The 25,127-nt window shown below is 39.7% G+C and overlaps 1 protein-coding gene across 1 annotated transcript; it reads left to right on the top strand.

The window, feature by feature from the left end:
- Positions 1-20,385: 20,385 nt before the first annotated feature.
- Positions 20,386-24,468, top strand: C4H12orf42 (chromosome 4 C12orf42 homolog). Its single transcript, XM_044745945.2, has 2 exons — positions 20,386-20,746; positions 24,020-24,468. Exons 1-2 carry the CDS (start codon positions 20,386-20,388, stop codon positions 24,466-24,468), a joined length of 810 nt encoding a protein of 269 aa, XP_044601880.2.
- The last annotated feature ends 659 nt before the right edge of the window (positions 24,469-25,127 follow it).

Genomic DNA, 25,127 nt, shown 5'->3' with positions numbered 1-25,127 from the left:
TTATGGGTGATATTTGCTAAGGTTCAGAAAGTTTTATTTCAGTTCACCTGTCATGAATGAGCTAGTATTCATCTTCAGGTCTTCTGTCTCTACACTTAGTTGTACCTTTGTGACTAGAGAGAGTGGACTATTGGTCAAAACATTTGCTGACCTGAATTGTGGGAGGATTATACTTCTTGGCCTCATTGATGTCAGGTTTGGTTATGTAACTTGTTTTGGCCAATGAGGTATGAACAGAAGTATGTCACTTCTGAACAGAAGCTGTGAGAGCCATGTTCTCTTTTCCCTCTGCTATAATAGAAACAGTGTCCCACATAGAGACTGCTCTTTCTACATGAGGCCCAGACTGAAGATAATGTGGAACAGAGCTGAATCCAATTTGCTGATGAATGTAAATTTTCTGTTAACCACCAAGATTTGGGAGTTGTTTGTTATTGCAGCATAATCTAGCCTTAAACTGACTGATAAATATAGTTTGAAACAGGTGATAGATGATTTCCCACAGCAGCAAGATATATAAGAATGGTTCAGAGAATGATAGTATCTATGTGGGCTGGAGCAATGTGGCATAAATCTAAGGCAATAATGGATGACTTCCTTAATCATCTTAGTTTCCCTTCCCTTCTAGGATAAATGAGGTCCTATGATTCTGCAGAGGTGCCTTGCTGTAGTGGAAATGCAATGGACCAGAACCTTCTCTGGCTCTATCTAACTATCCTGTGCCATTTAACGTTGGAGAACTTAGTGTTCCTGAGCTTCAGTTATCTCATCTGTAAAACAGGAATATTAATGTCTGCTGACTGTACATCTCAGGACTACTGTCAGATGCTCCTATCCCAGCAGTGCAGGCTTCAATGATAGCTTTTATCACACTGTGTGGTGATTGTCTGTTGACTTATCTTGCTCCTTCTAGATGGTAGAGCTTGGGCTTTATTTATTCATTGCTCTAAGACCAATGTTGAACACAATGCCTTGCACATAATAGATGGTAACAAATGAATTATTAGATGAGCTTTGTAAGTTTTAAGCCTGCTTTGAGAGTGGATGATGCATGGAGCAAAGGCCTTTCCAGGAGGTGGTGGGTATATCTGGTTCAGGAAGCTGACCACACTATTATTGAAGCGCATCCAGTCATGTATGCTTTTGTGCACTCCACAGGAAGGGGAGTGCTGGAGGTTTGGAGGGAGGCAGTTGAGAACAGACACAAGGAGTCTGAACAGGATCAAAGCCTCAGTTTCACCAACTAATGGTAAAGCTGGGTGGGACAATGTGGCAGGTTTGCCTGGGGTGCTTACAGTATTGGCATTGGAAGCACCAGGTGAGCTTTCCCTGCACCAGAGCAAGCATATAAGAAAACAGGGGTGCAACAGTATGCATAAATCCTGTTTTCCTGCTTAGGGGGACAGTGATCCCTGTAGCTGATCATCTGGCCAGTCCCATCCTGGGGAGAGAAGTAAGCTTGTGGGTAGGTGAGAGGACTGATGAGACCTTGACACTGAGTTCTTCTTACACTTAAGTTTAGACACATGGGAACAAAATTGATAAGGAAGACAGATAGGTCTTGCAAACAAGGGAGTCAGGTAGGGACACAGATGACTATTATTCAAGATGATACAGGTGGTGAGAAATAAAGCCCTATGGGAGTCAGAACAGAGAAAGACGATAAAAAATAATACAATAAGAAAGTGAAAGGTGAGGATTTAGGAACAGTGGTGAGAGTGGACAAATGGTCTTCATCCTTCCCCACAGAGCCATGCTTGTCTTGGCCACCCATTGAAATTCAGATTCATATAGTGCCTCTGTGTTGTGGGCCTGAGCAGCCAACCACTTCAGTTTAAAGTTAATGGTCACAGATTATCCAGACTTTGACACCAAGGGATTTATTGAGACTAATGGGTCTAATCCTATTAGAACTCCCGTGCACTCCTGGGAGCAATTCCTATACCTCCAACGGAACTACCTCCTCATTCTTGAATTTACAAAATAAGAGAAGACAATCTGAACATCATTAGTGGTATTTAACACTGATGCAGGTCTGTAAAATCAAGAGCTGCATCTTCTATATATAGATCCATCTGGAATAGGATTGACTTATTAAATTCTTTTAAATGGAGTATTAAAAGAAACTGATATTCATTCCAACCTAACACTGTAAATATGATAAAGAATGCTTCGATGTTGGTCTGAATGTGAAGGAAGATATTATAAAATCATCTGAGAGTTATTCGTTAATTTTATGTCATAACTTCTTCTATAATTGGAAAGGTAAATGAGCAAAGGAAGTCCAACAACCTTTTTATCTCCCTTAAAGTTTATGCCGCTTCAATTTTCTTAAATTTTTGGAGTTGTAAATCTCAGTCTGTGTTGAAGTCTGACGTCTTTGCCTGCCAAAATGAATCATTTCACTTGAACATTTCTTTTTATTGCCTCTGTCTAAAAAGATTGTCCAAAAGAAACAGTGATATTATTGTACAGCAATATTGTAGAGTCATAAAAAAGTCTTTAAAGAATATGAGTATGGGAAATGTCTAATGATGGCGAATTAAGTTAAAAATAGAACATAAAATAATCTGTATTACTATAGGTGTAATAATATATATATCCATGGATATACATATAAATTGTACGTTTTACATATACAGTCGTGTGTCACTTAACGACAAGGATACATTCTGAGAAATGTGTCATTAGGTGATTTTGTCATTGTGCGAACATCATAGAATGTACTTACACAAACCTAGATGGAATAGCCTGCTACACACCTAGGCTATATGGTACTCATCTTATGGGACCACCATCATATTTGTGGTCCGTCATTGACTGAAACGTCGTTATGGGGCACACGACTGTATTATATTAGTACATGTACATTATAATTCTGTCTATTTGTAGAGAGAGAAAGGAGAAAGATTCGTAGAGAAAGAAAGAGAAAGGAATAAAAATAGCATGAAAAAGCTGATAGTGGTTATGTATTTTTTCCTTTACCCACGTCTTTTATTAGCCAAATTTTGTACAATGAATATGTATGAGTTTATTATTAGCAAACGAAAAGCCTTTGTGTTTTGTAGAGAGCAATGGCATGATTTCATTTCATCTCTTTTGGACTATCTTAGTAACCACTGAAACAGCAAGGTGACAAACTAAAAGGTGTTAAAAATCCTTCTACAAATTACAGAAATAAGAGGCCTCTCTGTGTCCCTTTTGGGTTAAGCGTCCCCTCTTGTGCTGCCATAGCCCCGAATGCCCATCTGCCTCTCTACACTTATCGCCTTGCTTTATAATCTCCTCTGCAATTTTTTCTCCTTCACTAGGTCAGGATATTCAGGGCACAAACTGTGCTTTCGTTATCTTTGTAGTCCTAGTTTTTGGCATAGTACCTGGAAATACTAGCTGCTCAATAATTGTTTTCAATTCAGAAATGTTCAAGAAATAAAGGAGGTCCATCTCTCTCTCCTTCCAAAGTACTGAGTTCCTAGCGTTGGAAGAGTCTCTGGAATTGATCCACCCTCATACAGAACTGACTGCCTTTCTCAACATTCATTCAATTCTTTCAACAACATGGCTTGTATACCCCTGGAGATGGGAAACCACTGCTGAGAGAGGTAACCCATCCCACCATTGCCCACCTGTATTTATTGGAAAAGTTGTCTTTCTAAAGAATTGAAATATGTTCTCTTCAAGAAATGCTTCCACTCAATGGAACTGAACTGTGGGAAAAGGATTGGGTTTGGGGGAGGGAGAGAGATGCATCTTCCTATTGTGAAGGAGAAACTTGCTGAAGAAATGAAGGCATATTTGGAGGAGGATGATTGTAATAAAATGTGTTAGCCTTTATGATACTGTTAATATAGCTGACAAATATTTAATTTGGAATATAGGACTATCTGATATTTCTATCTGCCCAGCATCCAGTATCCCTTTTTTTTTTGGTTGCATCACCTTCCTCTCCCACTATCAGTTCTGCTAACTTGGGTGGGGCTGACTCTACTCCCAATTTCCAGGAATGAGCACATGACCTAAATGAGTCTCAGCAGAACATATACTTCTCCTGGGCACTGTGATATTGGTTTGGGGGTTGGCATCTGACCCAAGGCAAGCCGTGAGATGTTGTCTTTGCGATTTTGCTGAAACGATTGAGAAAGAGGAATGCTTTCCCCTTGATGAGATTGCTGACCTGTTAGGATGTTGGCCTGGACCACTGGTGACCGTTTTATCACCACGAAAGAGGAGACTGCTTAAGAATGAAGCCAGTGCAGGAAAAAATAGTGCAAAGAGATGGATCTGAATCCTGATGACATCACTTCTACATATCTGAATTCAGTCATTCCCGAATCAAGTTCCTCCTGGTTCTTTTCAGTGCAAAATAATAAACTCAACTTTTTGCTTAAGCCCATTTGAGTTGGATTCTGGTTACTTGCAGTGAATGGAGTCTTGTCTAATACAGAGGAGGTCTATTCTCACTCCATCTGTGACACTCCTAGTGTTGGAAGAGTCTTTGGAATTGATCCACCTTCACCCAGAACACACTCCCTTCTTCAGCATCCACTCAATTCTTTCAACAACATGGCTTGTATATTCCTGGAGATGGAAAACCACTGCTGTGAGAGGTAATCCATCCCATGGTTGCCCACCTGCATTTATTGGAAAGGTGACTTCAGCATCTGGTCTTAGTTCTGTCCTCTAGAGTAACAGAGACTAGAGGTCCTTTCTCTTCAGATATTTGAACATCACTGTGAACCATGCCCCTTTCTCAATCAAAATTACTTTTTCCAGACTGACTATCATCTCTCCCTTTAATAGTGAGTTTTTCTCTAAGTGTGGTCCACAGTGTTTTCAGATAGACTATAGGATACTCAGTTTATCCTTCAGATCATTTTTAGTATAAACATGCCCCATGCAATATAGTTGTTGTTTATCTGAAATTCAGGCTTACCTAGGCATCCCATAGTTTTATTTGCTAAATCTGACAAGCTGTTGACAGATCATGTGGATTAGAATCACCTAGGAGCTCCCCACTCCAGAGGTCTTGATGCAAAAGGTGCACACTTGCTCACTGAAGTTTGAGAACCACTTCTAACTATTTTCATGTTCCTACTCGTCCTACTTAGGGCATGCTTTTGTTGGTTAATGTTCCAAATTTTTGAAGCTTTTAAAAGTGAAGCAATCTTAAGCAATATCAAGGCTCTGGGATATTTTGTAAAGTGGATTAAATGTTTTTTATATGCCAGACACTGGTCTAGGCAATAAACAAGAAAACCAAGGGCCCTACCTTATGGAACATACATTCTAGTGGGACAGGCAGACAGTAAACAAGTAAACAAACAGATATAATTTCAGGCAGTGGTAAGTCCTATGAAGTTTTCTTCATATTATGTTTCTTCAGACCAGAGTAAGGAGACAGCAATGAGATTGGGAGGTGCCATTTTAGTTAAGCAATCAAGGAAGATCTCTTTGAGGAAGTGAGATTAGTGCAGATTTTGAAGGAAGCAAGAGGTCGAGCCAATGCCAATGTCTAGGGAAATAACATTCTAAGCAGAGGCAACAGCAAAGGCGTGGACTCTGGCTGGGAACATGCTTGCAGTGGTCTAGAATCTGTAGTGGAGTGAAAAAGATGAAGAGTGGTAAGGTAGGTAGGTAGAGAGGTAGGCAGGGACTACATGTAAGGCTTTGTGACCATGATAAGACATTTTGATCTTTCTATAAGTGCAATGGGAAGGCATTGGAAGGGTTTGAGTGAGGTGGTTAAAATCCTTCTAACTTTTAAAAAGATCCCTCTAGTGGCTCTATCAAGAACAGACGGAGGAGTAAGGAAGGGACATCGGATCCTGGTTGTGAGGCTATTGCAGAAGTCCTGGTTCCTGCCTTTGATAACCTGTTCTTGTCTTGCTGATCTTCTTCAGTACTTTCAAGGGCACCATAGCACAATGGTGGAAGAATATGGACTCTGAACCCAACTGGCTTTGGTTTTGAATCCCAGCTCTGCAAATTACTATCTGTGGGACATTGGCCAAGTTTCTTAACGTCCTTCTTTTCTTAATTTGAAAAAAATGAGGGTAATAATTGTTGTTGTGGGGAATTAGATTAGTTAAAAGTAAAATGCTTTGAATAGTTCCTGGCGCATCATGAAGGCCCAATAAATCTTAGATACTATTATTATTGAGCATAACATTCTCTTCCTCACCTTGGGACACTATTGTTCATTTTTCCCTATTCATCATGCTAATTTCAGCTCATCCTTCATGCTTTAAGTTGTCATAGGAAGCCCTCATCATTTTCTCCACATTCTATTGGGTAAAACAAGTCACAAGACCAGCCCAGATTAAGGAGTAGGGAAACATACTCTATTGTGAGATGGGACAAAGTCAAATTGCAAAGGAAGTGTAGAGAATTGGGGCCATTTTTGCAATCTACCACCACGGATGCCAAGAGAACCATGCCAAGAGAACTATTGCCAAATGCTTCTAAAACACACACTTTTGGTCATTAAGTCCCCAAGAGACCCTGTTCCAAGACAGCTTCAGCATCATGTTGTGACCTTCAACCTTGGTATTGCAAGATCCAGCTTTCCTATCATCTAGAATACTGTTTCCTTGGCTATGTTCACTACCTTCTAAATGGAAAAGTTGCAAAGAGAAGTCAGGGTGGTTGAGAGTGAGATGAGGAATTCGAGAGGGAGCCTGTGCTTGAGCAGACACATACCCTTTGAGCCACATAAGGATTTCCCAGTGGAGACAACTCCAGTTGGTTGCCAGATCTGAGCAGCTTGGGGCCATGGGGCTTGAGGTCTGTAAGCATCAGATGCTTTTAATGATGCCATTCTTGCTTTGTCACAAGAGTGTTGCTCAAAAACGGAATCCCTCCGTCTGCCCATGAATAAGGCTTGCCTGCCAACACCAATTCCAGCTGTGAACATGTAATCAGCTCTTCTATGGCCCCAAAAGGGGAGTCCCAGAGGCCTAAATTTAATTTTCATGCATATTTGTCTTCTTCCTCTACTTTATGCAAACACTATTTTGTCGCCAACACAGGCGCCAACTGTTTTGTTTGGATAATTGCTCAAAGTCAACCCCAAACTACAGGGAGCTCCTTTTTTCAGAAAACGCATTTTGGTTAATTTTTGGTTAACCAAATCATGTCTTCCTTCAGGGTTTCGATGATGATTTCTGTAAACATTTTATTCATTTTGAAGCAGTTCAACACCAGTGTCAGGTTTCTTATCCTCCACACTGAGTTGGTTGGAATGAGCAAAGGAAACAGGAGCCCTGCAGCCTCACGGATCATCTGCTGCTGCTGTTTTCCTTCCAAATAATTCTCTATTCATCTTGCCACAATCAGCTGGTCCTAGAGTGGCTGTAATAACCCAAGTAGAGGTTTGTGGCCATAATAGGGATGAGGAGAGAGAGAAAAATGAACTCTTGTAAAACAAAGCTCTTATTTTTATGGAAATGAATAGAAACTCTGAAGTAAGGATGAGACATATGGAAAAGCATAAAATATGAACAGAACTTTTTAAAATAGAAGGTCCTCAGAAATGCTCCATATGGCCCAGCAGCATTTAAGGTAACAGAAAACAGTTCATGGTTGCAGCTGCGAGTGTTCATTCCTGGGGTTCAGGACTCAGTTCACAAAACTGTACTTTCCAATTTGTCTTGGAGAATGCTTCTTTTGTCTAACTCCTGGGGCTAATTCTTTTAGGGTTAGGAGGAGAGTTGAATTAATAAGTTATTAATTAAGATCTGTAATTTTAATTAATTGTATTTTATTCTTAATGAAGTGATAAATTACTCATAAGTTCTCAACATCTCTCCTCCTACCCAATGAATGGTCAATAGTTATGAAATAGTTATGAGTCAATAGTTATGAAAACTTAATGCTGTTTTAGGACCATTTTGAGTTTATGGGCTGTAAATATTACAGGATAGAGATATTGCGGTGCTTGTAATTGAAGCACCAATCTAAAAATATTGCAGGACATTAAAATGACATCCCCTAAAAGCACAGTGGACATATGTCTTAACGCTAGTCAACAACTACTATCTAAAGAGTCAACCAAATAATTACACAAATTACAGAGGATTTTCTGATTCTTGCCACAGTATTGAAAAGGATTTGGGAAAATCAATGTGAACATCAAATGAGTTTTGCTATTTAGAATTCTCTATAGATAATATTCATATCAATATACTTTTTGCTTTAAAGAAAATGAAGATAATATTTAATTCACCAAATATGACACTAAGTTATGTTGAATGATTGCATCATAATCTGTTATATGCCAGATTTACCAAAGGAGAGCACTTCTTTTCAATATCCTGGGCTGGGGCATAACTCAGATCTTTGGATACTGGCTTTGTTTTTTCTTGACTTCTATCTTAAATTTGAAATCTGAAAATGAAATAGAAATAACAGAAGAAAGAGAGGAACGTATAACCCCACACAAAATTAATGAGTCTATTTCTGTATGTTCAATAGGACCTCTATTTTTCTGACAGTGAACATCAAAAGTCTCACTCTTACTTATTCTTTCCTTTAAGTTTGTAAACTCTGCCAGGACTTTTACTGTGCTATTGTATTAACGCTTGTTTTTTCATTTTATGTTGTCTGCACAGTCCTGATCAACTAATTTCATTTTCCCTGTCGCTAAACTGTAGTCTTTTTTTGGCTGAATTGACTGATGTTTGGCTTTATGTAGACACAGCCTCACTGTAAGTTGGCCCCCTAATTCAATAATTCACCATGAAGACTGGTTTTCATCCTCAGTGTGTTGAACAGGCATCTAATCAACCATTAATTTCCTTTTTGTTGGATGAACATAATAACTATTTCTGTCTTTCTTTCTGATGGGAAACAGAGGCACAGAGGATTAGAGGCTGCCCTAAGTCAGAAAGGGAGGTTGTAGAATTCAGCTTCAGGAATCCCTATAGTATTCAGGAGTGATGTGGTGGAAAAAGGCCAGAATTTGGGGGAAGAAAGAGATGGAGAAGAACTAATGGAGATGTGCATCTATGGGGTGCTAGACATTGTGCTAGGCACTTTAAGTCAAGCATAGAAGATTGCTTCTACCAATGAAGAGTTGGGTAACCCTGGAAAAGTCTCTTAACTTCTCTAAGCCTATTTCTTCATCATCTGTAGAGTGGAACAGATAGAGTGGAACTGAGCAATATTTTATTTTTTTATAATGCATAATTTTAGTATTTCCAGTAGGAAATGTGCAGTTATGAATTATTGTTACCTGGGGCCTTGACGTTATCACTTCTGTTTTTTGAATTCAGTAAGAGATGGTAATAAATTTACCACATTTATAAGGAGGAAAGTTGTTCATAACTTATCTAAGCATATTTTCTATAAGCACTCCATTTATTTAAGAGAAATAGCAGATGAACCAAATAGCATTCTTATGAATTTAGACATTTGTGAGGGAGAAACCAGTTTATCCTTGTAAAGAAGTGCAGTGTCAGTTAATGTAATGCAATAATAGTGACTAGTTTTATTAAAGTTATTTTGGGTAGGCATCATGGAGATCAATCTGAATTACATTGGTCAAAAAGAGAGAGAGATCTTACATATCTAAAGCAAATGGAATTTGGTGTGAGTTGGGACTCAGGGAAGATGTGAACCAGGGAGCGTGAGAACCCCTAGGACCCTCCATCTTGGGCTTCTCATTCTTCCTGCAATGTCTTCTTCGTTTCCTCAGAGTAGCTTCTTCATTGAAGACTGAAAGATGTCCTCCACTAAACTGCAGCTCGTATTTCACAGCATCTCCCTCCAGAAAGGGATTGAGGTGTGGTTTCTTAGGTCCTAAGAACAAAAATCCATTGAAAGAGTGATTGTCCAAGCTTGAGTCGGCTGCACATACCTGAACCCATCAACTGGGGATAGGGAGTAGGACGCCATCTTGGATGACTTTCCCATTGTAGCTGAAGAAGGGAAGAATCTAATAATAAGGAAGCTCTCATTTAAACCACTCGGAGACATAGGATCATTGGCTTGAAGAAAGTATATATATGTGTCTGGGCAGACAGAATAAAAGTGACTACTATATAGGGGCTGGCCCCGTGGCCGAGTGGTTAAGTTTGCGCGCTCCACTGCAGGCAGCCCAGTGTTTCGTTGGTTCAAATCCTGGGCGCGGACATGGCACTGCTCATCAAACCACGCTGAGGCGGCGTCCCACATGCTACAACTAGAAGGACCCACAACGAAGAATATACAACTATGTACCGGGGGGCTTTGGGGAAAAAAAGGAAAAAATAAAATCTTAAAAAAAAAAAAAGTGACTACTATATAAGTGTAATAAAGCATTGCCAACAGAGATTTTTTTTAGAATTTGCGTAAAGACTTAGAATGATTACTTTTATATATTCATCATTTATTTAGAAAATATTTATTGAACACTCACAGAGTGCAACATGCTAGACACTGGGCTGGATTCATAAAAGTAAAAATATGTAGATTCTTCCCTCAAATAATTTACAACTTTTTTTTTGTAAACGAAAAAAGGTGTACTCACCTAAGACTTTCAGTTACAATGTGGTTAGTGTCCAGTGAGAACACAGGAAGAACTAGAGTCATTCAGAAGTCAGGGAGAGTCTTGTGAGCACGAGCAGTAGCGGAGGGTATCATAAAAGAAGTGGTACTTACCCTGGGCCTTGAAGGCTAATAGGCTGTAGATAGGTAGACAACATTCCAAGTGGAGCCAATGTACAGAGGTGGAAAGGAGGACTCAATGCCAAGACAAGTGGCTGAGTGTTTTGAAACACCATTATTTTGGATAATTTTTTCCCTATATATTATGTACACAATTATTTTGCCTAGCAAATGCCCTTTCAAAGATAGCTCAAAAGTTGACTTCTTTCCTTCTGTTATCTGGTTCTGCCCTGCTCTGAAATAATAGAGTATGAATTGGTGAGTCTATATTGTAGTTACTTGCTGTCTTCTCTATAGTACAATAAAGATAAATTGCTCCAATGCTGAATCCTTCCTTCATGTGCATGAGAATTTCTTTTACTTAACGGAAACATGTTTTAAGTCAAGATGTGGTGAATTCATACTTTAATCCTGTTTTATTATTTAAAATCACTATTTATGTACAAAAGTTTATAGAGAATCTGCAATGATGACATTGACACATCCTACCTCTCTCCTCATGGAGTTTGGAATAATTTTGAAGACAACACAATTCAATAAGCAATTCAAGTGTTGGGTGTTATGATAAAGCATGACCAAGGAACTATGAGAATATACAGCAGAAGGATCTAAGTGGTTCAGGGGTTAGGAAAGAGAACAGAAGGAGGAGTAGAAATTGGTCAGAGGAACAGGGGCTGTGGAAACTATGGCAGAGAAGGAATACGTCTGAATGACAAGAGAGAGAATGATGTATCCAAGAAACTAAGAAGGTTGCCCTCTCTTCTTCTTTCTCATTCTCTCTCTCGTTCCCTCCCTGCCTCTGGCCCCCTTCCCCTTGGCTGTGACAGGAAGGTCAGAGTGAGGGAGATGAGATACCTGTTTATTCACTAATCTTTCTCTTAATTGTATTCTTTTTGGATCTCTTAAATAGAAATAAATTCCAACTTTTTTTAAAGATCATACTCAATAACCAGAACCCCGTATTTCTATATTGAACATGGAACTGATTCTGATTAAGATTGTGAAGTAAGAAAGCTTCCTATTTACTCTTAGGTTTAACATTAAGTGCCTGTGATAATGTTTAGCTTCATTCAATTCCGCCATCATACTTTGCTCTGTATAGCCTTTAACCAACATGCAGTGTTGTCAATAGACCCAGGCCTTTGAGTTCTTTTATACCAGTTGTATTAAATTTTATTGACAGAATTTTCACGGACTTGTGGGTCTTTACTGTCAAGAAGATCATTCAAGACTCTGAGATGTTAAAATATCTGATTTCTCTTTTCAGTGTGGAAAGTTATGCCTGTTAGAAGGAGACGCACTTGGTCTAATGATTACATGTTATTACATTAATCTTTTAATTGGGTTGCCTGGTTATTCTAACCCCCTGTGGCCTCGAGGTATATTCCTTAAACATGGTCTCTCACCATAATGTCTGCTGCTGCTTCAAAGAAGTGAAAGGATATTTGTTAAAAGAGGAGATCATCACTCAAGATTATTTGCCTCGTTGGTGTCAGCTGTCAGCCTAATACATTTATTTGGACAACAGTAGGTTCTGACAGAACTTATAAAGTTCTCTTTCTCGGTTGTGAAATATGATGGATGTGCCATACTGGTGACCTTTACACAAGGCCACATGTTAATATTCAGGACCTCCCTTTTGTTGGCCTGGAACAATGGCTGTCATTAAGAAAGCTTGGTTTGCCAATATGCCCTCTGTTAGGATGCTGGACCACTCCTGATTGGTCACCAGGAAGTATCATGTGCCTTTGATGGAAATGACATGGAAGATGTATGGTCGAAGTGCTGTGCTCAGCACCACTGCTGTGCAGTGGAGAAAACCACTATGACCCAAATAGCCCTGCACTCAAACAATGTCGCACCAACCAAAGACAACATATTGGGAAGAAAAATGCTTGTAAACTGCATGTGTTAGAAGATGTATTGGCCAGACGGCCATAGGGCAATCTTTGAACTATTGAAATCTTTAGAAATATTGTTTGGTTCTGAAACAATACTTACAAACCTAATTAATCAAGCATAGATGGTTTATTTTCAGACTTTCCACAGTATGTTGCTTTAATGCAAGAATAGGGTCTGTCGGGTTCTTTTAGCTGTTTCACAGAGGCATGCAAAAACTCAGCATGGGCATTCATGTTCATACAAGTTGAAACTCTAAATTTCAAAATAATATCTACATAGATCTCTGGTGATCCCTTCAACAAAGGATGGGGTTGGGCGTAGCCTGGATTTCTTTTTCAACTGTTCCTGATCCTATTTGTGACTTTTTTTTTTTCCATCCTCTCTTTTAATTTTATTCATCAGAATCATTTATTCACAGGATCATTTAAGAAAGATCATCATTCCTGTTGCATTCTCTAGCTGGAGGGAGAAAGACTTTTGCTTTTTTCTTACAAAAGAAATATAATGAAGGGTTGCTTTCCTGAATATGTGATATTGAATAATGTGATTTAAAATGTTTTCCAGTCTTAATATCACATTTTAAGAAGGGTCATTGAGAAACTGCACATCCTCAAGGGGGAAGGGTGAGAAATGTGAGAAAATTCACGTAAGAGGGCTAAGGTGCCATCTGGAGTGATGCCACTGGCAGGTAGCACTGGCCTTTTGTGCCTCAAGCAAGCTGTGGCTGAAATAAGCTAATCATTCAGATGAAAGAATTGTCCAAGTACTTAGTTGTATGCAAAATAGTGCTTGGCCAGAGTTTTAGCAAGGCATGAAATATTACACTGGGTCACGGCAGTTGAATTGTGCAAATACAATCCCCGAGGGTCAACTCCTGGTTATTTATTGAGCGGCAGATTACTGACTTGTGGATTATCCACGTGCTCCCTGCTGTGTCCTCCAGGGCTATGTCACTATTCGCCAGCTGGTTAGAATACACGGTGCAGGAGAAAGGAAAGGGGAAAGGGTCTGAAGCTCAACCTCCAATTACATAGCTTGCACGCAATTCAGATTAAAGATTTAGTGGGAGGAGACATGCTCAAGCTCATTATTTATCAGGGAAATAAAAACTAAAACCACAGTTCAGTACTGTTTTATATCCACCAGAATGGCAAAATTGAAAACTACAGTCACGTAATAGCAAATGTTGGCAAGTATGTGGAACAACGGGACACCTTATGCACTGCTGGTGGGAGTGTAAATTGGTAAAAACACTCTGGAAAACAATGGGCATTGCATAATAAGGTTGAAGATACGCATACCTGATGACTTGGCTATCCCACTCAAGAGAAACTAGAATACGTGCAGCAGAGGACGTGGTCAAGAATGTTCATAGCGGCCTTGTTTGTAATATTAAAAATCAGAACAAAACTTGACTTCATTCATCTGGCCATGAATAAAAGAATGGAAGAATAAATTGTGGATATTTCTATAATGAAATTGAACTGATCTGTGGCTGTGTGTTATCTTTAAACTCTGTGTATTTGTCACTGATACTCTTGCAAGTGTGACATTAAGTTGTAATTTACAAGATTGCCATTTGTGCCATTTACATTTGTCCATTTGTGTCCTACAAAACGGCAATTTCATATGGTAACATAATGTTTCAAAAAATAAAGTAATTAAAGAAAAAATGTTCAGTGCGATTTAAAAAAAAAAAACTCAGAGACTCACAGGATTATTAGGGCTGGAGATAATTTAGAGGTTATTTTAATTCTTCTGATAGATGAGGAAACCAACGTCTGGAGACATTCATTCAATGAATCCATTAGAAAGTAAAGCACTGGATCTCAAATTACACTTTGTGTTGGAAACAATTTGTAGTCTAACCAGAAGTTTAAAAACAAAACATTCAAATACATATCTATGTCCCTGGGCTGGAGATTTCTGTGATTCAAGTGCAACTGAGTAAGGCTGATGATGTCATGGGGAAGAGGTGGTGTCACGGGAGGAGGGTGATGTATCTGGATGTTCTTCAGTTACTTTGTGATGCATGGTGAGAGGTTACTTCATGTGACCCTTTACTAGAGGAAGGGAGGTGGTCAAGTGATATTATGAGAAGGAACATCCCTCTCACAGAAGGCAGGGACAGGCACCCTCATACTTAGCAAGTAGCTGAGCTATGACAAGTGCCTCTTGTGGCCACTTCATTCTCCCACATCCAGGGTAGACATCAGTCATTTCTCCATGAACTGAGACACAGCCCTGGAACTCTTCTTAAAAAATTGATGCCACAATCAATTTGGGGTACTGATGTCTGAGATGAAACTTGTTTGCCGTCCTTGATAGGGAACAAGGCACTAGAGCTGGAATGGATGATTATGGTGAACTGAGCAGCGTGGACGAATCCCTGAGGAAAGAGAAGTGAAGTAGTTACCCCTAGACAAGTTTGCAGAAGGGGAGGATGGAGGACAATGAGGTGGACATGGAGAAGGGTAGAGCTGTAATGCTGAAGAGCATCCTTTGGAGGGGTGAAACATTCATTCATTCATTTGTTCTTTCCAAGATAATTTTGTGAGCATCTACCATCTGGCAATTACTTGGGATTCTGTGGAAAACAATTCAGAGATGGTACTTGCCCTCACAAAGCTTACATTTTAGTCAGGGTGATGGGTATTAAACTTGTAAACAATTAGTAATATAATACATTGTTATGTTATATCGAATAAAAATAAAACAGGGAAAGGAGATGTGATGGAGGGCAGAGGGGGCCAATTTGGAAGGAAGTGGTGGAGTAAACTTCTTTTAGAAGCGGTTTTTTGGATCAATTGAAAACAAAAGATTTCATTTTGTTTATTCTTTCTCTGAGCTCTTCCTTTCTTTGTGTAGATCTGAGTTTGTGACCTATATTATTTTCCTTCTCCCTGAAGAACTTCTTTTAACATTTCTTGCAGGGCAGGTCTGTGGGTAATGAATTTTCTGTGTTTTTTTTTTTTTTTTTTTTTAAAATCTGGGAATGTCTCTATTTCTCCTTCAGTGCTGAAGGGTAATTTTTTTGGATATAGAATACTAGGTTGATATTTTTTGTCTTTCAACACTTTGTAAATATTTCATTCCACTTTCTTCTTGCTTGCAGGGTTTCTGATCAACAATCTTCTTTAATTCTTATCCTTATTCCTCTGAAAGGTATTCCTTGCCCCCCACCTCAGCTTCTTTCAAGATTTTCTCTTTGTGTTTGGTTTTCTGCAATTTGAATAAGATATGCCTAGATGCATTTTTTTTTTTTCTTTTTGGCATTTATCTTGCCTTAATGTTCTCTGAGCTGCCTAGATCTATGGTTTGGTGTCTGTCATTAAGTTTGGAAAGTTCTCAGCCATTATTTCTTCAAATAGTCTGCCCCATTCTCTCTTTTTTCTTCTTCTGGTACTTCCATTAGGAAGTATATGCTATATCTTATGAAATTGTCCCACAGTTCTTGTATTTTTTTTCCATTCCTTTCTCTCTTTGCATTTTAGTTTAGGAGTTCTATTGACCTATCTTCATGCTCACTGATTCTTCCTTGGACGTGTTCAGTCTGCTGATGAGCCCATCAAAGGCATTCTTCATGTCTGTTACAATATTTGTAGCTTTGTATTTGTTGCATTTCTTTTTTTTGTTGTATTTTATTTTTTAATAAAAATAGTATATATTTAAAGTATATGGCATGAGGATTTGACACACATATACATAGTGTAATTATTCTTGCAGTCAAACTAATTAACATGTCATCTCTTCACGCAGTTACCATTTTGTGTATGTATGATGAGAGCTCTTGAAATCTACTCTCTTAACAAGTTTCCAGTATTTAATACAGTACTAACTATAGTCATCAGGCTGGACATTTGATCTCTAGACATTCATCCTACATAACAGCAACTGTGTACCCTTTGACCAACACATCCCCAGGTCCCCCACCTCCCTGCCCCTGGTAACTCCTGTTCTAGTCTGTGCTTCTATGTGTTTGACTATTTTGGATTCCACACATAAGAGAGACCATGTGGCATTTCTTTTTGATTCTTAGAGTCTCCCTGTCTCTGCTCACCTTACTCATATGCTCTTTCATGTTGTTAACTTTTTCTAGTAGAACACTTAACATATTAATCATAGCTATTATAAATTCCTTCTCTGATAATTCCAACATCTGGGTTATATCTAAGTCCAGTTCTTATGCATGCTTTTTCTCTCCAGACTGTGCTTTTTCTTGCCCTTTGGCATGCCTCATAAATTTTGTTGAAAGCCAAGCATAATATATCAAGTAATGGGTATGAAGTAAACAGATCTTTGGTGTGGGGTTTTATGTTAATTTGGCTAGGTGTTGGTGGGCTGTGTCAATGTCTATTGTAGCTGTAGGTGCCAGAGGCTTCATGTTTCTTAGTGTTCCTGCTTTTGTCTCCCCTCTGGACTTTTAGCTTTCCTGACTACTCTTTCTGAGAGAGTGTCGACATCTTGTAGCTTTCAGCTGTAACCCACTTTTATTATACTGGAGACCTGTGGTGTGATAATAAGATGTGGGTGAGGGGAAGCTTTCGATGATCTTATGATTAAACCTGAGTCATTTAGTGGGTCTGTGTCTCTGGTTGTGACCATCACAAGTGTTTCTTAGCTTTTTCGCTCCTAGTTAGGTGTATTGTACCTTGAAATCTCTTGTATTTCAAATGAAATTCAAATTTCAATTCAATTCAGTTTCAAATGAAGTTAGCAACAGATGGAAGACCTGTGCTGCAAAATAAGAGACAGAGTTGCCTGCACATTAAAAGGACTTGCAAAACTTGAATATTGGGAAGAAAGTTTTCTTTCTTTTGGTCAGGAAGATTGTCCCTGAGCTAACATCTGTGCCAATCTTCCTCTATTTTGTATGTGGGACACCACCACTGCATGGCTCCATGAGCAGTGTGTAGGTCAGCACCCAGGATCTGAACCTGTGAACCCTGGGCCGCTGAAGTGGAGCATGTGAACTTAACCACTATGCCACGGGGATGGCCCCAAGGGAAGAATTTTTTAACAAACACAGTACCAAAAAACAAGTGCCTCAGTAGTTGGGAAAAGCTGGGTCTTTACGTGAGTGAGTGAGCATGTGGAGAGGTAGCCTGTGGGAACAATTAGAATGTGGGCTTTTGTGGGAGCTAATCTCAGTCACTGGGCCATGGGCAAAGGACTCATCCTAATATGTCCTTTCTTCGGTACGTTGGAAGGGATCTTGATAGCATTTCCTATGGGCTAAGGCATGGACAGGAGGGTAGTACCTGATTGGTGGTCAGTGCCCACTATTTGTCAGCTGTTATTGTGGACATTTGCATCCTTCCCTTCAGTTCATGGTAATCACATGTTTCCTCTGGCCCCACTGAAATTATTGCCTAGTAGAAAAACAAAACCCCCTCAAAATTCTAAGACCTGGATCCCAATCCTAGCTTCTCTAATTCTTGACTAGTGGCGTGGACAAGATGCTCTGACATCAGTTTCCTTTTCAGTAAAATGAGGACGTCAAAGAGTTGCTGTTAGGCTCAAGAGGGGTTACTGGTATGAAAAGAAATAAACTGTAAAGGATTATACATGTTTTAAAATGGTATAGAATGCTGGTTTCTGAAATGAAGACTGTCCACAGAGAGATAATACTCTGAGGAGAAAGACAACTTTGACTTCATGGCTCTAGCATGTTTGTGATTGTTTGGACTAAATAAAATTTATAACACTACCTGAAATCTCTGATGAGTGCGTTAGACAAGCTTTGATAATTATCCCCCATATATAATATGATATATATCATATGTATAATATACCTATTATATTGCAAATACAAAGTTACTTATTTGCTCTTCTGATAAGCAAGGAAATCTCTGACGCAGAGGTAGTGACATTCAGCCTCCTGGAGGTATTTAAACAGAAGTGGATGATGAGGCTGGTGGGGGTCAGCATTGGATAATCTGTAAGGTCTCTTTCAACCCATAACTTCTAGGATGTGAAGGTGTATAAGGTGCCTTCAGGCCTTCCATTCTGTTCTTGATAGTTGAACAGCAGAATGAGGGCAACCCAATGCCATTGGTTCAAGTGTCCCAGAGCTCCTGTTTTGAAAGATTCTAGATGTTTCCCTGCATTTGAGAAAGCCTGAAAAATTTGTCTGCCATTTTAAATTCTGGGCTATAAGATGAAATGGGGCAGTCAATTAAAATGAAAACAAAAGCTCAATCTTCCTAAAGTGTTGGAGGTAGACAAAAGTTCTAGAACTCTAAAATCTGCTTATACACAGAGCTTGCAAATGCATTTCCACACTTCCAAGATGAATATTTATAAAATCATATTCTAAGATGAAGATGGTGTAAAATGAGGTAAATGAAATTGTGACTTTCATAAGGCTGGCCATAGGCCAAAGATGCAAACTGGTGGCCTTTCGTGATTCAGAGAGCAGATGTGTTTTGTTTAGCTCACACTGTATTAAAAAAAGTTGGGTGAGTTACTAACATTTAAAAATCAGAAGATTTTACAAATATAAAAATACATATTTTTGCTTCTCCTGAAAATCCAGAAAAATCTGTCCTCACTGGGCCCACATTCCCTCATGGCAAGAAAATACAAGATAAGTGGTTGGCCCCTGTTGATGGGACATTTACTCCGATGGTACCCCTACTTTGCCCCTTTTCTCATTTCTATTATCTGCGGGGTCCTGGAGACATTTACTTTGCTTCCCTCTTCTACAGACAAGGTTGTGGTTTAGGAGGAGGTTGTGGTTATTTGGTACCTAACATGATCAGCATCCTCTTTGCCACTTGACTACACCTTGAGCACAGGGAATATGAGTCTTATTAAGAGTTGTTTCATCCTGGCACAGTTTCCGCCACATAGCAGAACTCAGGAAACCAACACCCTTCCTCCTCCCACTCCACATCTTCCCACCTCCTGATGTTTCTTCTTTTCCATGCCCCAAATCTGAACAATTTTTGGAGGGTGAAACGTGCTGTTAATAATGATTTTAAAACAACATGTGTATGTTGAAACTATTGTGGGTATATTAGTTTCTTAGGACTGCTGTTAACAAGGAACCACAAACTGGAGGGCTTAAGGTAAACTATTTTTTCATAGTTCTGGTGGCCAGAAGTCAGAAATCCAGGCATTAGCAAGACTGGCACCTTCTGGGGGTTCTGAGGGACAATCCATTCCTTGCCTTTCTTTCAGCTTCCAGTGGTTGCTGTAATCCTTGGCATACCTTGGTTTGTAGATACATCACTCCAATCTCTGCCTTTGTCAGCACATGGCCTTCTTCCTGTGTATCTGTGTTTGTTTTTCCTTCTTATAAGGACACTAGTCCTATTGGATTAAGGCCTCACCCTAACGACCTCATCTTAACTTGACTGTATCTGCAAAGACCGTATTTCCAAATAAGGTCACATTCACAGGTGGAGAGCGCTAAGACTTCAACATATCTTCTTGGGGCAAACCCTAAGCCTAATTCAACCCTAAGCCTCAAATTAGCTTTCTGACTTGCAAAATGGAGATAATAATAGTATCTATTCGATACAGTTCTTGTGAGAACTATACGACCAGCACGTCCAGGCCCTCACACAGTGCCTGAAACAGCCTGAACTCAACAAAAGCACTTTCGCCCTTTACCTCTTCTTCTATGTCTTTTTCCTCCTCTACATCTCCCATTCAGGCACCCAGATCCTTGGCTTCTTCGTCATTTCTCTTTGCTCAGGATAGAAATATGAAACAAACAAAAAAATTCATATATTTCCCGATTTCATCCTTCTCGCTATTAGTTTAATAGGGGATTCTGAAGTGCATTCTTTCAAACTGATGTGTTTACCTTTTACAGTATTTCAGACTCCAATGGCATGTAAAAGACCGCTTTGTACTCGTCAGTGCCTTATCCCCAGATCTCCTGCTGTAAGTATAGCTTCTTTCGAAGAAGATAGCTACGGAGAAGCTGGTCCCTTTCCAACACCATCCAGTGAATGGGATGAGACCCCATTGATCTTCACTGTCAGACAAGAAATTAATAAGAGAGCTAGAGAAGCACCCAAGCAAGCCTGGAGCAGTCTAGTTTTGGAACAGCAAATGGCAAGAAGGCCTAGTCCATTCTGTTCAGTAAATCCTCTGCACCTGGAGGCTGCAGGCACACACATCAAAAGACACGCGAGGCCTCAGAACCAGCCCTCTCACAATTCCAAGGCAGATTCTGTCTCGCCTGGTAAGTATCATTTTGTATTTCCTAACTCTTTTTTTTCTCTTTTCAGTTGGTCACATTTTGTTTTTAACTTCGATATGAACAGCAAAGTTATTGACTCAATGACAGGTCCTATTCTAGAAGGTTCTATAAGAACTATATCAGTGAGTGCTTAGCGGAAGTCTACTTGTGGCCAAGTATTGTATTAGAGGAGAGAACAAGTGTGAGTTGATGACAAGTAATTTGATGCTTCAGGTATTGCACCAGATAATAATGATAACGACAATTATCATTATCATCATCATTCCAGCTCCCACTTATTAAGCTCTCACCATGTGCCAGATACTGTGCAGAGCTTTTTACATTATTTTATGAAATCCTCATATAACACCCTGAGGCAGATAATGTTATTATCCCTATTTTACAGATAAGGAAGCTGTGAATTCATAGCACAGGATAATGTATATGATAATGAAATGTCTCAAAATCACATAATAGGAGGAGTGATTAAAAGTAAGGAGATGGACCAGAAGGAATAAGCTTTGAAACCAAGGAGATCTGGGCTCAAATCTCTGCTCTCTCCCATTTCAGCTTTGTAGCCATGATCAAGTCTTAGAAAGGTTCTTTGAGCCCAGTCTTTTAACCTGTAAACTACTGACAATTACTACCTTGAAGAGATGTTGTAATTAGAGGGTTGGTATAAATAAAGTTCCCTGAACATAACAGGGACTGAATGGCAGCGGTGATGATGGTGGTGGTGTTTATGGTGCTGGAGGTGACAAAATTTAAGGAAACAATGCATATTCCAAATATTCTAGGAATTGTCACATAGAAGAAGGATTAGGTTGATTTTGTGCAGCTTTTTTTAGGGCAATTTTTTGGTAGATTTCACTCTAAACGTTTGTACAGTTGTTGGAATTGACCAATAGAAGGGACAGGTTTTGACTCAATACAAAGGAGAACTTTCTTTGAACTAGAGGAGAATATACTGCTTGGGCTAGAAGTGTCTAAAGCTGGGGCTGGGAGACCATTTAACAAAGATGCTGATTCAGAGACTCTTTCACTTCTGGGAGGCAGGATTTGATGACAGGATGCTGAGTATACTGGTTGGTTAACATTTGTTTGAGTCTTATGTAAAAGGCAGTGTGCTAAAATCTGAACATACATCTTCAGTTTTGGTCCATATGGCCACCCTCCGAGATAGGAACTGTTGTTTTCCCATGGTTTAGATGCAGACTCTGAGGCCCACAGAGATTCTGTAACTTCAGGGCTGGAGCCCGGATTCCAGTCTGCATTCTGACTCCAGGTCAGAGCACTCCTATATTAAGATTCGAAATATGACAATGAGAGCTCTCGATGCTGAGCACTTACTATGTACCAGATACTTTACATTTTTTCATGTTCTGCCCTCAGATACTTAACTGGTTTGCTTTTTCACTTCCTTCAGGTCTTTACTGAAATGTTCCCTACATGGGTGGGTCTTTCCTAACCTCCTTCCCGCTTTATTTTTCTCCTTAGGATTTATTACCCACTAACACTTATACATTTCTTTATTTGCTTATCTATTAGTCTGCTCCCCCTCCCCGCTCCACCTTCGCACAACTAGACCGTAAGCTCTATATAGGCAGGACAATTGCCTGCCTTATTCCTTTCTAAATCTCCAATGTCTAGAACACTGCCAGGCACATAACAGACATTCAGATATTAATGAATGAATAAATGAATGAACAGACTTTCCCACTGGCAATCCTGTAAAGTAGGCAATGCAATCCTCAAGTTTCAGGTAAGGACAAAGAGGCTTAGGCCAGGATTTAAGTCTATGACGGTCTGAACTCAAAGCCTTGTTTATTCCAGTACATCACACTAAACCTCTAAGGCAGTTTGTTACAAAATGCATCATTATTGAATTGCATGCAGGAAAGGAATTTCTTATTCTTTGGCTCAAGACAGAGGACAGCATATTCTGTGTAGGTCAAACTCTGTTGCTCCAAATTCCACAGCCACATCACATTCACTGGTGGAATCTTCTTGCACTGATCATCGATGAATGGGTCATCTGCCAAAGCTGGAAATGCAAATCAACAGCCATTAAGCATCTAGTTTTCACGAAGCAATGTGTTTGGCTCTCTGAAAGCTTTTATTTACCTGGAGATATTGAAATGCCATTCCACCTTTATTTCCAGAAAATAATTCTCACTTTGGAAAAGTTGGTTTCACTAGATGTTTTTCACTGTTTGACTTGGGTGTGTTGAGCATGTAGTGGGAGATGCTTGATGTATACTATACGTAGAACAATATGTGAGGCACTAAATTGGGTCACCCAGTGACAGAGTGGCTGTGTCACACACACCGTTAGGAAGGTAAAGTGCATTTTAAATCTTTTACGTATTTTTTGAATTTGCGAATGATCCTGTTTGTTGTTCCAAATATTCTAGACATCTACATGCTATTCAAAGCCCTTTAAAAACTTGTAGAAAGTGATTTAAACCATGTAAATTGTCCTAACACACTACTGAAGAATTAAACTTTTATTGGTATAGTCAATGCGCAGAATTTCTTAGGTAAAAACTTCAAGATTCTATGTATATGATATATATATATATATACATACACACATTATATATATGTATATATATATTTGGAAATGCAGTAAAAAAGTATAAAATACTTTTATAGTATTGGCTGTATTGTAAAAAAAATACGTCATTTTTTACATGAAAAAATGATTTGGTTGGGCAAAAATAGAAGAAAAATCGGATCCATTTTAGTATCTATGTTTGTGTTGTGTAGACCCAGGATTAATTCACTGATGGTTTTAATTTTCAGCTGCTTTGAAATTTCTAAGGAAACTCATGAAATAGTTGCCTCTTGGATTTTTAAATTATTTGTTGTAAATCTAAATGGGCTGGGAGTCCGGGTTTTGCTTTTTTTTTTTTTTTGGCTGCATGATATCTATCTCTGCCATTCACAAACTTTTCCCAAATTTAGAATTCGAGGCCCTATTTTAGAAGTTTTAAACAGTTGTCCTTGAAATTAGAAGTTTTATGAGTATTCTGTAAAAATTATTTTGGGGGGAAGGTGCTTTCAAACAACAGGAAAGGAATAGTTTCTTTTCTTAAAGAAACGTGGGGACGCTTGAGGATAATATCAGGGGACTTTTAAATCTTTCTCTTAGCACGTTACAAACGTTGATGTCTCAAACACCCAGTTATGAGGGGAGATTTTTTTTGAAAGTTTTACCAGCGGGGCGGGTCAATTCTGCGAGCCTCAGTGCCACTCCTGCCCTTTGCCTTTCAGGTCCCGCTCCGAGGCCTTACACTGCCATCGGCCTCTGCAGAAGAGGCCAGACCCCATTGGCTCCGTGGAGGGTCTCCTGGAGTTCCTCAGAGCCCGAGCTGGAGGAAAAGAGGACAGCCACAGTTGGCGCTCTGGCAAACCCAGATGTCCAAAGTCGGCCCCAAGGCGCGACCGGAAGTCTAGTTGTAAGAGGCGCAGTTGCCATGGCATCAGAGATGCTCCCCAAGCATCCTCATCCCCCGGGGAAAAGGGAGCCCAGGGCAGACGCCTCCCTCCACGGCAATCTGGCAGGAGCGCCCCTTCCTCGGTTTGCCGGTGCTCCCACCCATCTCCCCTCAAAGAGGTTAATCAAGGTTTGCTCTGCTCCCCCCTCCCGCCCACCCCGGGGCTTCCATACGGTTTGTTCACAGGCCCCTCCTAGGCCGAGGGTGAATGCTCACTTACATTGACCGCTGCGAGGGAATTGTTCCTCGAGCGCTGCCCATCTTCAAATCAATGCCTGCCCAGAACAACAGAAAGGGCCTCAGATGTACTGGTTTCCACAGAACTATTGTTAGGCTTTTGTGAAGCAGTTTTGAACCTAATAAATAATGTCAAAAGTCTCTATCGCAGCCAAAAATGTTCCTTTTGAAGCATTTCTAATAGTATTTTTGTTCTGCGGTGTCCCCCAGTGTCACAAAGAATTTGTGCCTCACAATGGGGATGGGGTACATCGCGTGCCACTTCGCAATGTGCCTGCGGGGATGGGCAGGCCTCCCCTTTGTTTTGCTCTCGCAGGTAAACGGTTTCACTTGCCAACTTGGGCTTTGGTTTAAGGATGTTTTCAAAGGGCCTTTTGAATTTCTAAACAGAGGTTTGGAGAACGTAAATGAATGTCTGTAATTTAATAGTTAACATGAAATTTGACTACTCCGGATGTGCCGAGGGGAATTCTTCAGGCTATGTTAAGGTTTGTATGTCAGAAACCTGAAGCTGGATCCTCCTTTGAGGCCCTGAAACACACAGAACTAAGTTTAATGCAAAAGAGATACTAAATTTTCTGGTTTGCAATAGAAAACAGTGGAGAAGCTTAGGGAAAATTGTACCAAACTTATCATTTTTGGCACTG

Source organism: Equus asinus, chromosome 4 (genome assembly GCF_041296235.1).
Source record: "Equus asinus isolate D_3611 breed Donkey chromosome 4, EquAss-T2T_v2, whole genome shotgun sequence".
Taxonomy (NCBI): Eukaryota; Metazoa; Chordata; class Mammalia; order Perissodactyla; family Equidae; genus Equus; species Equus asinus.
The sequence above is the reverse complement of the archived record's forward strand: the minus strand, read 5'-3'. Positions and strand labels throughout refer to the sequence as shown.

What these genes read in the sequence shown, in the direction of transcription:
- C4H12orf42 (XM_044745945.2), top strand. Translation starts at nt 20,386, where the DNA reads ATGGCATGTAAAAGACCGCTTTGTACTCGTCAGTGCCTTATCCCCAGA. An exon ending in GGCAGATTCTGTCTCGCCTG is followed by an intron (nt 20,747 to 24,019) that starts GTAAGTATCATT and finishes TTTGCCTTTCAG; the next exon opens with GTCCCGCTCCGAGGCCTTAC.